At 40.3% G+C, this 15,593-nt stretch overlaps 1 protein-coding gene across 1 annotated transcript in view; it reads left to right on the top strand.

The window, feature by feature from the left end:
- Positions 1–15,593, top strand: part of EXOC4 (exocyst complex component 4) — a 719,168-nt gene that overhangs the window by 648,965 nt on the left and 54,610 nt on the right. The window contains exon 15 of the mRNA XM_006088330.3: positions 3,915–4,056. Coding sequence (XP_006088392.3) covers positions 3,915–4,056 — 142 coding nt within the window. The remainder of the gene's footprint in view (positions 1–3,914; positions 4,057–15,593) is intronic.

The raw sequence follows: 15,593 nt of genomic DNA, 5'->3' as shown, positions 1-15,593 counted from the left end.
GTTCTTAGGTGACCCCTGTGAAAGGGTCGCTCGACCGCCAAAGGGGTTGCGACCCACAGGTTGAGAACCTCTAGCTTAGAGGACCATTGGCCATACGGTGACATATAGCCACCTCTAACCACTAAGCTAGGCTGGGAAGGCAGACTTCTAGATTTCCAGTCTCTAGTGGAATAAACAAAGGAAAGTTGGAAGTATCTGTTGGTTTATCTAATAAGCAGGGCTTGCCCCTGAGACCAAGATTCAGCTTCCTCATAAACCAATCAGTTTAGCATAGAAAGCCCAGCTTTATGCAAAGGCTATAAGAGGAACAAGCATGTTGTGAATGATCTGATGTGGCCCAGCCCCAGTGTTAGAAAAACAGCTCAAAGTGCATACCTTAATAAAATGATTGAGTGCTAATAGTTTTAAAGCCCACAATATGTGTTCTGCCGAAACGAAGCAATCCCAAAGATAAATATACACTACGGAGCCTCTAAAAGGGTTTGTGCAAGTGTGTGTGTGTGTGTGTGTGTGTGTGTGTGCTTGTGTGTGTGTGTAGTAACCTATCTTGACTATAATCTCCCAAACAGCAGATTCTGTCAGCCTTGCTTTTTTGCAGATTTCCATTTGACATTTAAGAGCTCATTGGTTGTTTGTGTTGTCATTGTTTGCCATTCTCAGCATTTCTTTGCTCAGTGTACTCCTTCTTGTTAAGAAAACTTCATAAACTTCAGTGAGCCCCAAGAATTCACAAGCCAGCTTTTCAGTAGAACTCTGGGCATGATTTTTCATGTTGCTTTACTAAAGTGTTATCTTTTTGCTATAGATTACAGTCAAGCGAAATGTGCAGTGTGCTGCTATCTAAACTGTTTTACCTCACTTGTTGTAAGTTTTATCTTGCCATTAAGTTACTGTACTTGTCTTTTTGGTGTGTGTTTTTTAAATCCTCACCAAAGGAGTGAGGATATTTGTTCCATTGATTTTTAGAGAGAGTGGAAGGGAGGGGAGAGGGAAAGGGAGACAAAGAGAAACATTGATGTGAGAGAGAGACAATGAGTGGTGTCCTCCTATATGCCCCTCCTCCCCCGACCAGGGCTAGGGATTGAACCTGCAACCCAGGCACGTCCCCTTGACTGGGGATCAAACCTTGACCCTCCAATGCTCAGGTCGATGCTCTAACTATTAAGCAACACCTGCCATGGCTGCTTATTTTTTTTTAATGGCACAGTTTGGCAATGTTCGGTTGCTACACATAATGAAATTATCTATTTCTATAATAAAGCAGTTGTTGTTGTTTTTTACTTTCTTGGTGGAATTTGTCCAGAATGCCTTTGATAGACTTCGGGATATTAGTACAGTAGTCCGTCCACCCTTATCTCTGGTTTTGCTTTTCATGGTTTCAGTTACCTGCAGGCAACTGCAATCCAAAAGTATTAAATAGAAAATTACAGAAACAAACAATTCATAAGTTTTAAAGTGTACACTGTTCTGAGTAGGATGATGAAATCTCAGCACCCTGTTCTGTCCTGCCTGGGATGTGACTCATCCCTTTGTTCAGTGAATGTATGTGCTACCCTCCCATTAGTCACTTGGTAAGTAGCCCTTACAGATCCGCTGTCGTGGTGTCACAGTGCCTGGTTCCAGTCACCCTAATTTTACTTAGTAATGGCCCCCAAACACAAGAGCAGTGGAAGATGCTGGTAATTTGGATACAAAAGAGAAGCTGTACAGTGCTTCCTGTAAGTGAAAAGGTGTATATGTATAGGAAAAAACAAGGTCTGTTTAGGGTACCATTCATGGTTTGAGGCATCCGCTGGGGGTCTTGGAACGTGTCCCCTGCTGATGAGGGGAAACCACTGTAGAACTTTGAACCTCAGACCATGAGTCCGATTTCTTCAGGATCTGATTCCTACCTCTTTTCATGGATACATAGTAGCTCTCTCTGCCACAGTTAGTGTCACACAACACAGTTAGTGTCAGCTCAAAAGCCCTAAAATGCTTTGAAATACTCCATCAGTGTTGCTTGTGGTTGCTTTCACCCCACCTGCCAAATGAAGACCTGAAGGCGGTGATCTCTCCTGGCGATGAAAGTCATGTTCACAGTACAGGAGAGTGGCGCTGCCTCACATGGAGCCTCCTGCAGATCGAGCTCTGTTCACCTTAGATGATGCCACGGCTGGAAATAATTTTAAGTCTACTTCGCTACACTCCCTTCCTCCTTACACATCAGTTCCTTTAGACAAAGTCTTTTTTTCATGTTTGCTGTGATAATTTATTAAAGTCGGGTTCCATAGGGAAGAACTATCCTTCTAAGTCTTGACTATCTCTCTGGTCCCTTCTCTGGGCTTGGCCAGAGTCTAGGCATCCATGCAGCCCTGACAGCCCATAACTGTAGATGCAGCTGCAGCCAGATGTTGACTCCCTACCCTGAAGGTGAACACCTCCTGGCGCTTAGTCAGTAGTGCCTGGCCACATCCAAAGGACATTGCGTCCTCCAATCAGGAGAAGAATTGTCAGATGGAAAAGCAAAAATAACTGATAAATGGAAATTGGACTTCAAGATGGATAGAATTAGCTTTTAAGTAACTTGTTGCTATAATTAAGCTTCTTAACCTGGACAAATCAAATGCTAATGAATACTTATTATTTGTGTTTATTATTTATGTTAATATTGAGTGAGTTTTATGTGCTCTTGGTCGAAGAGTTTTATCTACATTAATCTATTCAATACTCCCAACAACCTCATGCTCTAGGTACTATTATCTCCATTTTATAGAAAAAGAAACAGGCCAACAGAATTTAAGTAATTACCTCTTGGTCACATAGTAAGTAGTGGGGACAGGACTCAGGGCCAGTCTTTGAGGCTCTAGAGAACTAAAAGATCTCTTGAATGAAATTGTGAAGTTACTGTTGGCAGCCTTTGAGAGATTGTGGGAAACTGGGTACATAACAGAAACCTAGACATAAACAAATGTAGTTCACATTTCTGCTGCTCAGTCTTTTCCTGAAGGCAATGTCCAAGTTCTATTGAATATTGTGTCAATTACTTGGGAAAGATATAGAAGTTAGCTTTATAAAATTTTCCAAAAAGACCTTTGTAGGACTTTTAGTTGACTCTGAGCTCTATATGAGTTCAAGTAGAACATAAAACCACGGCCCGCCCCCTGAACACCTTAGCCTTACGTGCAAGCAGCATGGCATCTAGAGCGAAGGAGTGGATAGCTCTCTCTAGACAGGCCAGACCCCTCTGTATTTTTTTCCCCTCTGCAGTATTTATTGTGTGTGGTCCTGCATTCCACGTTTCAAGGGAGATACAGAATAACCAGGATGTTTTTATTAAAGTATGAGAACTGTAAAATTATTCAATTCACTTATTTAAAGAATCATTAAAAAACGGGGGACAGACATTTAGCCTGGAAAAGGGAAGACTTCAAGGAAGCCAAAGGCGATGTCTTTAATACTTGAAGTGCTGACACATACAAGAATGACTGTAAAGTTGGCAAGATCAGGGCAGACAGATATGACTTAATGTAGGATGGTCAGATCCTTCAGAGATTGGCTCGGCTGCCTCAGAAGGTGTTGAGTGCCCTTTCACAAACATTTGTGTGGGTGTGGGACCCGAAACTGAACAGCCACCTGCAGATGTGTAAACGACACAAGCATAGACCACATGGTTGGGCCAGATGACTGCTGAGGTCACTCCCAACTCTGAAGGTCTGTTTTTTGTCATTCTCCAAATAGATTCAATCATCTGGGCTTCTGTGTTTAATCAAGGACAGAAATAGTCTATCCTGTCTTGGACGTCTAATGCTGCCAACACTAGCATTAGCCAAATTGGTAAAAACAACATGATGAACAACAAAATAACATGTCATTTCAAAACCCAGTAGGCATGTAGTGAAATGATTGGTGTTTGTCCTCCCCCCTTTCTCCAGTGCTTTCTCCTGCTCAAGATGGTCACACGAACATGGACCTGCCCCCGGTGTCGGAGCAGATCATGCAGACCCTGAGCGAGCTTGCCAGATCTTTCCAGGACATGGCCGACCGCTGCCTGCTGGTGCTGCATCTGGAAGTCAGGTATGACTCGGCCACCCGCAAGACGCCAAGATTGAAACCCACCGTGGGTCATAAATCACTTGCTTTTTTTTCTGGAAAATATCACCATAATTTTTTATTATCATTTGTAGTGTTATTCAGCCACTCTGCAGTTTTTTGAGCGCATGTTGTATTGTGAACACGGTGATTCAGAGCTTGCAAGGCTTGTGCTATCAGAATGGCCTGGATTTGAATGTCCATACCAGGTGGCTAGTTGATCTTAAGGCCGTTAGTTACATTTACTAACCCTCAGTTTCCTCATCCTAAAAATGGAAACAAGAATTCCTAACTTGTAGATTTTATAAATGACATAATTAATACAATGCCTGCTACATAGTAAGGATGCAAAATGTGATAGCTTTGTGATTATGGTGATTTTATTGACACTGCTGTTTTTACTAAAGTGCTCTGCTGATCAAGAAGGTAGTATAGAGATTCAGGAACAATGGTCCCTTCCTTCAAGATCTTAAAACCCAATAGGAGAGAGTAAGTTAAAATAATTCATGAAAATACTGGCCTCTTGTTTCTTCTCCTGCAGTGTAGAATATTCTGAGTACTTTGATAACTGCTGTTATTACACATATGGAAATGCCAGGATGAAAAGACTAGGGAGCCTTTACTTGTTGATTCATTCATTTAATAAATATCCATTGAGTGCCTTCTTTGTGCTAGGTAATGTTCTAAAAGTTGGGATATAGCAATGGAAAAACACCGAAGGTCCCTACTCTCCTGGAATTACATTCTAACGGGGAAAATAGCCAATGAGTAAACAAAAAAGATGATTTCAGATAAGAGCAACCAAAACAAGGAAATGGCAAAATGGAATCGAGCAGTGCTATCCAATAGAAATATAAAATGAGCTACACGTGACCCAAATAGATAATTTAAATTTTCTACAAGTCACATTTGAAAAAAGAATATAATTTATAATTGTGTAAATTATAACACATATTTTATTTAACCCAGTATAACCAAAATATCATTTCAACATGTAATTAACATAAACATTATAAATGAGACATTTTGTATTTTTTTGTCCCAAGCCTTTGAAATCTGCAGATTTTACACTCACGTCACATTGAATGTTGGCCTAGTCACGTTCCCAGTGCTCCAGTGCCTCCCTGTGGCCAGTGCTGTCATCCTGGGCAGTGCCGGGAATGGCCGAGGTGGATGAGAAAGCCGGAGTTGTGTGTGTGTTTGTTTTTTGGATAGAGTGGGCAGAGGAAATGTGGCAAGGTAACAAGGAGCCATCTGTACAAAGACCTAGGGGAAAGGGCTTCAGACTCTCTGAGGGATAAACACCACAAGGTCCTGAGACAAAATCAGGCTTGGAAGAGAGAGGCGTTTAGCTGGTTGTCACCCAGGGAAAAAGGGGAGGAGGGGGTGGCGTGAAAGGGTAGGTAAAGGAGTGGGCTGGAGCCTGGTTATGTGGGGTCATGGAGCCTGACACATTCTAGGGTCTTACAGACCAAGTGAACAGTTCACATTTTATTTCAGGTGCATTAAGAAGCCATGTGAGGTTTTTAAGCAGGGGAGACATATTCATTCATTCATCATTCATTCACTTTTTTTCAATTTTTTATAAAAATTAAATTTATTGGGTGACATTGGTTAATAAAATTATATAGGACTCAAGAGTACATTTCTGTGATACATCACCTGTATGTTGGATTATGCATTTGCCACCCAAAGTCTAGTCTTTTTCTGTCACCATGTATTTGACCCCTTTTATCCTTCACTACCCCACCAACCCCTTCCCTCTGGTAATCACTATACTATTGCCTGTGCCTATGAGTTTCTGTTTGTTTTTCTTGTTTGTTCATTTCTTACTCTCAATTTTATACCCCACATATATTTTTTGACTTTTTCTGTCTGAGTTGTTTCACTTAGCATGTTTATGATTGGGTAAAAATATGGTACATATATACAATGGAATACTACTCAGCCATAAGAAAAAATGAAATACTGCCATTTGCAACAACATGGATGGATCTTGAGAATATCATGCTAAGCTAAATAAGTCAGACATCCATTCATATTTTTAAACGATCACTTTGGCTGTAAATGGAAAAGGAATTTCAGGGAGAGGTATGAATGGGAGCAGAGTGACCAGTTGAAACCATTATGAGCACCAGCATGACGGAGGTGGGAGTATGAGAATGTTGGACTTGAGACACATTGTGAAGGTAGAGCCGATAGAACTTGTTAGTAGATCAGATTGGGCGCAGGGACTAGAAGCAGTGAGGGGAAAAGGACTCAAGGAGAACAACCAGCTTTGGGACCATAGCAGTTGGATGGATGCCAAAGCCATTGACGAAGGTGAGAAAGACCAAGGGAGGAAAAAGGTTGAGCGAGAGGTGGAAATCAAGAATTCCATTTTGTAGATGTTCAGTTGAAGATGCTTAGTAGACATCTAAGTAGCAATGTCAGATAGACAGTTGGATATAGACTTGAAACTTCAGGATCAGAAATCTTAGGATTAAAGAGTGTATAGTGATATATTTTCTTCTAGATGACTAGGAGACATTGTTAAAGTTGATAGAATTTTTTTTTCTTTTGGAGTCTTTAATAGATTTAGATTTTTAAATGTAAATAGGATTTTGGTTCATACTCCTGTTTAGACTCTAGTTAGAACGTGGATATCTTTCAGTGTGCCCAGGTAAAGCCTAAATGATAATGTCTTGTTAATGTCACTTCTTTTGTATGACACTTGTTTTTTTTTATTCTTCATTATCTTGTTCAGTGAGTCACTTCTTTATTACTTGTGAGCACCTGTGAATGGAACAAGACAAGGAGCATCGCAGATTTGGAGTCTATCTTAGCATTATTTCTGAACTTATTTCTTTTTTAAAAAATCTTTATTGTTGAGAGTATTACAGATGTCTCTCTTCCCCTCCTCCCCCCATTGGCCTCCTCCATCTGGTTCCTGCCCCACCCCAGGTCTTCACCACCCTATTGTCTGTGTCCATAGGTAATGCATTATACATATACAATCTTTGGTTAGTCCCTTCCTGCCTCCCCTCCCCACTTCCCTCTGAGATTCGTCAGTGTGTTCCATGTTTCCATGCCTCTGATTATATTTTATTCACTATTTTATTTTGTTCATTAGATTTCTTGTTCCTTTATTTTGATTTTTAGATTCTATTATTGATAGATATGTATTTCTTGCCATTTTATTGTTCATATTTTTTCTTCTTTTTCATCCTCTTCCTCTTCCTTTTTCCCTTCTTAAAGAATACCCTTCAACATTTCATGTAATACTGGTTTGGTGGTGATGAATACATTTAGCTTTTTCTTGTCTGTGAAGCTCTTTATCTGACCTTTAATTCTATATGATAACTTTGCTGGGTAGAATAATCTTGGTTGTAGGTCCTTGCTATTCATCACTTTGAATATTTCTTACCACTCCTTTCTGGCCTACAAAGTTTCTGTTGAAAAATCAGCTGACAGTTGTATGAGCTTGCCCTTGTAACTAACTAACTGTTTTTTTCTTGCTGCTTTTAAGATTCTCTCTGTCTTTAGCCTTTGGCATTTTAATTATGATGTGTCTTGGTGTGGGCCTCTTTGGATTCCTCTTGTTTGGGGTTCTCTGCACTTCCTGGGCTTGTAGGTCTATTTCTTTCACCAGGTAGGGGAAGTTTTCTGTCATTATTTCTTCAAATATGTTTTCAATATCTTGCTCTCTGTCTTCTCCTTCTGGCACCCCTATAATGTGAATATTGGTATGCTTGAAGTTGTCCCAGAGGCTCCTTACACTATCTTCATTTTCTTTTCTTTTTTCTCTTTTGCTCTTCTGATTGGGTGTTTTCACTTCCTCATATTCCAAATCGTTTATTTGATTCTCGATATCCTCTACTGTTGAATCCCTGTAAATTATTCTTTATTTCAGTTAGTGTATGCTTAATTTCTGACTGGTCCTTTTTCATGTCTTTGAAATTCTCAGTAAGATCCTTGGAAGTCTCACTGAGTCCCTTGAAGCTCTCATTAAGATCCTTGAATAACCTTATAACCATTGTTTTGAACTCTGTATCCAGTAGTTTGCTTGCTTCCATTTCTTTCATTTGTGACATGTTTCTTTGTCTCTTTATTTTGGCTGCTTCCCTATGTTTGTTTCTATGTATTAGGTAGAGCTGCTATGTTTCCTGGATTTGTTCCAGTGGCCTTGTGTAGTAGGTGTCCTATAGGGCCCCCTGACTCAACCTGCCCAGTCATCTGAGCTGGCACTCTAGGTATGCCCCTGTGTGGGCTGTGTGCACAGTCTTGTTGTACTTGAGTCTTGATTGCTGTTGGCATCACTGGGAGGAATTGTCCTGTAGGCCAATTGGCTGTGGGGACCAGCTGTGACTAAGGTGGAAGAGCTGCTTTGCATAGATACCCTTATGGAGCAGGACCAACTTCAGTGGGGCTTTGGTGCTCACTGAATCTGTCCCTTGAGTGTGTCGCATGTGGATGTGTAGAGTTGTAATCTGGTATGGTCTAAAGCTGTCCACCCAGTGCACTGGCTCTGGGGTGTCCCAGGAGATGCAAAGTCAGTCACTGCCTGGGACTACCAGGTAAGAGTTACAGAGAGATATGCAGATAGCTGCTACTTGTATTGAGTTTGGAAGTGCCCAGGTGAGGCCCAGCTGTGAAGCAAGGCAGGCTGGTGCTAGTGCCTAGTCTTGGGCACTAGTCTTTTCCTGGTTGTTTTGGGGCATGGTGATGCCAGCTGCTGCTTGTTTTAGGATATTTTAGGAAAGTCTGAAGTCTAAGCCAGGACATGCCATTCATATGGAAAAGCTATTGCAAACAGTCTGGGTGGGGCTGCAAATTGGATGGGGCCGAGTCTCAGGGAATCACCAGGGCAGAATGAATACTGTGGACCACACTATAGAAACTGAGATATGGCCGCCAGTCAGCTCTGCGACAGGGGAGGTCCCAGCACAGGAACAAAGACCCCTGCAAGGACCCCTGTCTGGGAGAAAGCCATCTCCCAAGTTCCTGTCTTTGCCAGACAATTCAGTTCCTCCCTATATGTGTCAGGCACCCCCTACCCTGCCCCCGAACATTGCCCCAGCACTGGAGCTCAGAGGAAGCAGGACCATTTAAGTTTATGTGCTGGCCCTTTAAGAGGGACTGCCTGGGTCTCCAGGAGCCTCCATGTCACTCAGCCACAATCCTCGCTGGTTTTTATAGCCCAAAGTTACAGGGACTTCTCTTCCCAGCTCTGGAAGTCTGGTGTGAGGCTGGGACCCCTTGCTTCTCACGTGAGGCCTCCACAGCAACACGCCTCCACCCCTCCTACAAATCTTGACATATTTTCTTTACTTCTCTAGTTTTAGGACGGTCAATCAGCCAGCTTTCAGGTGGTTCTGAATGATGGTTGTTCTGTATTTTAGTTGTAATTCTGATGTGGTTGTGGGATGTGGCGAGTACCGGCGTTTACCTATGCCACCATCTTGGTTCCAACCTGAACTTATTTCTTACATTCAGCTGTCCAGAAATAAGGCTTTTCTTCTATATTCTGATTTGATTTACAATAAGTTTTAGATTTGTTTTCTATTTATTTGTAGCATGACAGGTGTTTTCTATGCGTAAAAAAGAACGAAACCACCAGTAACATTCTGATGTCTCTTTTACCTGGGTCACACAGAAAAACAAGAGAACATCGAATTCATTACTATCACTGCTCCTGGAATTATACTTTGATTGTGTGGGCACAGGATGTGTTCTCCATTTAGAATTATCTGCTTGTAGTGTAGTTAATTCCAGGTGGGATGTTTACAACACGTTTGAGTAAAATCTTTTAAATCCTTAACCTCTATTCTGCCCTTTTTGTTTTTCTACATCTTGGCAGTACTATTCTACAATGCTGAACATGTTTTAGTCATTATTTATTAACTCTACAAGGAACCATTTGGTGCTGTAACATCCACTGCTATATCTCCTTCAACATTAGTCTAAAAACAGAAGAAGGTCATTTTAAAAATAACAAAAAATGCTGAGTTTTAGAGTCCTGGATGCAGAATTTTCTTTCCTTGACTTTTACTGTGAACACTAAACATGTTTGTTTTTTTCTAAGTTGAATGTCTTCACCTCCTCATATAACATGATTCCAACATTCAGGTTGCTTTCTCATGCATATGCTCCATTTGTCTTTGTTTCTTTAAAGTATGGTGTATAAAACTGGATAGAACACCCCATGTATGGCTTCGATAGTGAATGTTCACACATTTTATTCATTTATTGTCACAGTACTAAGCTTTTTATTTTATTTTTACCATTGCTGATGATAATCAGTTTACAAAATGAATAAGACATATCTCAAGCAAATCCTTATACTGTAGTATAATAATGCTAAAATAGAGCAAAGTGCCCACAGTGGGAAGAGACAGTTAGCTCCCCGAAGACAGGAATCAGGTGAGTCATGTTCACTCTGATGGCCCCAGAACCAGGAAGAGTCCCACTGTGTAAAGATGCTGAATAAAAACATCAGTCACCTTTGAGAATTAGCTGGTTTGAGACCAAACCCAAATAAAATAAGTGCTGTTTTCCCAAATAAAATCTGTTTCTCATTAAAGAAAATTAATTGATTTTGAGATTCTGTTTTCACTCAGTAGTTCACTACATGTATTTGAAAGATACAGAGGTGCTGCATGGCCAACATCATCTTTGTGATCATAATCAGCTCGTGTTTGTTCTTTTCTTTCCTGCTAATTAGAACTGAGGACCTGTTGTCCAGAACTAGTACAATGAAAAGGTGGCTGGAAGGCACTGCCTCTGGCATTTTTACCCAAAAAGACACTGGTAAGAGCATAGATAGGGAAAAAAAAAAAAGTAATGGGAAATGCTAGCAAGAAGTCCAGAACAAATTCAAATGCCAATTTTTTGTATTATTTTCCCCAATTTTTATATCCATAGTCCATATTTTTCTTTACTATTGTTAAAGTTCAATTTTAAAGGGTCCTCAAATCCAGCAGGTTCTGTGTTGAAGAACCCATCCAAAGAGCATTTGACAATTTACCTGCGTCACTGTAGGTCACATTTAACCACCAACTTTCCAAAGTTTGAAACATAAGGCAAATGACACTCCCAAGAAATGAAAGACATGGTGAGACCATAAAATACTGTTCAGTATTTTATCCTGTTTGAACATTATAAGAAGAAAATTAGGTTGCCATTTGAGTCCAAGATGCAAAGAATGTCACCTTTATCAGCTGATTCTCTCACCATCAGCAGGAATCCAAGTGGGTTCAAGAGCCACCGCCTGTCACTGTTGGGATCCTAAGTGTGCACTTCCTGAAAATCAACCATCCTGCTGTGCAATCAACAATATTTGCAGAAAACCATAATGCCCAAGGCATATTAAGGTCAGCAACAACATGCCAGAATGCAAAAGAAAAGGGAAAAAAACACACTTTTTAAAAGTTTGACATTTGTCAATGACTACTTTAATTTCTTTTTCATCTCTGGCCATTTGGGGAGAGGAAGATGGTACCTTAAAACAGTGTTTATCTCTCTTTTCCGCCTCTCACCTCAGGATCTCATAAGCTCTCACCTCCAATCTGTAACAATGTCCTAAGTACGTAGTGTCTCTACTTCCACTTTCTTCCACCCTCCACCATCAATCCACCCTTTATCCTGTGCCAGAGTGATCTTGCCAAAGCTCATATCCAATGATATCATTTCACCTCCTAAAATCCTCCTGAGGCTCCCAATGGCTTCTCAAAGTCCAGCGTCCTCAGATGGCCTCCAACGCCCATGATGACCTGGCCCTGCCCATCTCCCCAAGCTCACCTCATGCTCTGTCCTGTGATCTGTGTGTACCGGAAGGAGCAGCTCATCACCCCCTGAAACTGTCCTCCATTCACACAGGCCTTTGTCCCTGGTCTTCCCATTGTCTGAGTTATAATATTTATAATTTATTATAAAAATACTTTAGCATTGATGGCTTCATTTTATTTTCAATTAAGAGCTGTTTAGTTTAAATTTCAACCACAGTGCCAATCAATTTCCCTCATCATTAATCCTACTCCAGGGTTGATTGACTTTCATTATATTAGAAAATCAGATTCTAGAGGGTTCTGTGACCAGTGCATTTACTGGTATCTTGATCAAAACTGTACATTTTGCCAGTTAGCACGTGAACGTCAGAATGAGCTTTTATTGGTGCAATTAGTCATGAGTTGCTTAGCAGCTGTTAAGATGAGCCCCCATCATGAAAATGAACTGTTAGTCAAGATATTTCGATTCCCTTGCATGAACAGGTTATAAGAATATAGCACGTGCGATACACAACTTAGCTCAAAATAGATTCTAGATCTAAATGTAAAACCTAAAGCTTTAAAACTTCTAGAAGAAAAAACACATGAAAAAATTGAGTGACTTTGCTTAGGCAAAGAGTCTTAAATCTAACACCTAAAGCACTGTCCATTAAGGAAATAAATGATAAATTGAACTTCATCAAAATTTAAAACCATTCTTTGAAAGATACTGGTAAAGTGGGGGGGAAAAATGCCTCTTTTCCCCCTGGCTGCCTCGAATTTCTGTTTTCACTCAGTAGTTCACTACATGTATTTGAAAGATACAGAGGTGCTGCACCTCTGTATCCATGAGCAACACAGAGACTGTCCGGACCAGGAAGTTTATGACAACAAACTACCTCAGCGGAAACAAATAATCATTGGCGCCCTTCACCATCATCAACAGCACCTAAGACAGAAATTCGAGGGAAAGTAGCCAAAATGCATTAAACCACAGCAGATGTTCACCTTTGTGTTTGGGTTCAGGACCCATGTTTGGTGGTAGCATTTCAGCTTGCTTTGGCATGATTTATGATTCCTGGGGTTATGCAAAGAAAAATGAACCCAACACAGACTCGCAAGACATAACCTATATGAGAAGAAGAGCTCAGAGAAAAGAAGGCAAGAACAGGATGAAGAAAGTCAGGGGTCTGCAAAGGCCAATGTTGGTGCTGCAGAAAGTGAGCTGGAGACTGGACAACAGAAGGAATAAAGATTCTTCTGACTTTATCTGTGGTGACTGCAGATTTTTCATGAGAGGATTAATAGACTAAGAACTTTATGTGGAAAAAAAAGAAAAGACTGGTAGAAAATATTTGCAAAATGCATATCTAATAAAAGACTTGCCTCCAGAAAAAATAGAATGAACTCTCAAAAGTTAGTAAGACAACAGCCTAATTAAAAAAGTAGGCAAATGATGTGAACACCAAGATATATCATAGCAAATAAGCCTATGAATATGCCCAACATCATCAGTCATTAGGAAACATAAATTAAAACCGCAATGAGATATCACTACACATCTATTAGAATGACTACACTTTTTTTTTACCTGACAAATGTGTGAGGGCATTTTGCTAAGTGAAATAAGCCAGACAAGGAAAGACAAATAGTCATGGTATTAGTATATGCGGAATCTAAATAAAGAGAAGTAATTGGTGGCTGGGGGAGTGGAGGAAATGGGAAGGGATTGGGAAAAGGGTACAGACTTTCATTATAAGATAATAAGGCCTGGGGATTTAATGTAAAACATGGTGCCTATAGTTAATAACACTGTACTGTGTAATTTAAATTTACTACTAGAATAGAACATAAATGTTCACACTAAAAAAAGGAATAGATATGTGAGGTGATAAAGGTGTTATTTAACTAGATGGGGGAATCCTTTAACAATGTATACCTATATCAAAACACTTTAAATATCTTACGACTATAAGGTGCCAGTTATACCTTAGTAGAGCTAAAATTTAAGAAAACTGACAACACTAAGTGCTGGTGGAAGATGTGGAGCAACTGGAACCTTTGCACATTGCTGGTGGGATAGGAAAAGGCACAGCTACTTTGGAAAACTGTTTTGCAGTTTCTTATAAAATTAAACATACACCTACCATATGGCCCACCAGTCCACTTTTAGGTATTTACCCAAGAGAAATGAAAATGTATACAAAAACCTGTACATGAAGCAGCCTTATTCATAATCACCCCAAACTTGAAACAACCCAGATGTCACCTGGTGAAGAGTGAAATTGTGGTACATCCATCTGTAGGGGACTGCTCAGCCATAATAAGGAATGAACAACATGGATTTATCTCAAACCCTTAACGCAGAGTAAAGGAAGCCAAACTCCAAAGGCGGCATTCTATACAATTCCATTTAGGTGGCATTCTGGAAGAGTTGAAACCACGGGACAGGAAATACATCAGTGGTTGCAAGAGCTTGGGGTGTCAGTAGAGGTTGACTTCAAAGGGGACAAGGAAATTCTGGGAGTGATAAGACTATTCTGTAATGATTATGCTGGTGCTTACATAACTGTATGCATTTGTCAAAACTCATAGAATAGGACCCTAAATAGGGTGAATTTTCCTGCTTATAAATTATTTCTCAGTAAACTCGACTTAGACAGAACGATGGTAGTCAAGTCTGTGTTTGCATCGCTGGGGATAATGCCCAAGGTTTTTGAGGCCATGTGTTTAGGAATATTTCTTGTTACCTGAGGCCAACTATAAGGGTAATAGAATCCTGACCCGAATTGTGTCATATCTCCCACCAGGAGCATCGGATACATGCATCCAAAACAATAGAGAGTTAGGACTTCCCTGAGCTCAGAGAATGGCCTGTGTGAACTATGGATGGTGTTTCTGTTTTCTTTTTTAAATAAATACCTATGTGTGTGGTATTTAGACTGAAACTTGCTTTTCATTTCAATGTAATACAAAGGTAATGAAGTAGCCAGTTCTCACCCACCTCAAACATCTTTGGCAGTTACTGATATCTACCAAAAAATAAATGAAGAGGGGGTGGAGCAGATAGAAGAGGGTGGGGGGGGTGGGTAAATGGTGATGGAAGGAACCTTGACTTGGGGTGGTGAACACACAATGCAATGTGTTATAGCAGCGGTTCTCAACCTGTGGGTCGCGACCCCTTTGGGGGTCGAACAACCCTTTCACAGGGGTCGCCTAAGACCATCGGAAAACACATATATAATTACATATTGTTTTTGTGATTAATCACTATGCTTTAATTATTTTCAATTTGTAACAATGAAAATACATCCTGCATATCAGATATTTACATTATGATTCATAACAGTAGCAAAATTACAGTTATAAAGTAGCAACGTAAATAATTTTATGGTTGGGGGTCACCACAACATGAGGAACTGTATTAAAGGATCGCGGCATTAGGAAGGTTGAGAACCACTGTGTTATAGAGTGGTAGGGCTGAAACCGACATAATTCTATTAACCAATGTCACCCCAATAAATTCAGTAAAATGTAATAAAAAGAAATGAAGAATTGTGCATAACCAAAATGACTCAGGCCATTTCAACATAGAAATAAACTGCACTTCTTCCTCCAGTTCATTCAGATACGCCCTTTCCAGACACTGGCAGTGTATGTGCTTCTTGGGGAAACACTGCCCTCTTGTGGCCATTTTTTCTTGGTCAGCCCTACCAGGCTGTCGTATTCAAGGACACAAATTGAGTCTTACATTCCCAGGGCCTAGCACAATTTTTA

The sequence above is a fragment of the Myotis lucifugus genome, unplaced genomic scaffold (genome assembly GCF_000147115.1).
Source record: "Myotis lucifugus unplaced genomic scaffold, Myoluc2.0 scaffold_46, whole genome shotgun sequence".
In the NCBI taxonomy this organism is placed as follows: Eukaryota; Metazoa; Chordata; class Mammalia; order Chiroptera; family Vespertilionidae; genus Myotis; species Myotis lucifugus.
This window is presented reverse-complemented; position numbering and strand designations above follow the sequence as displayed.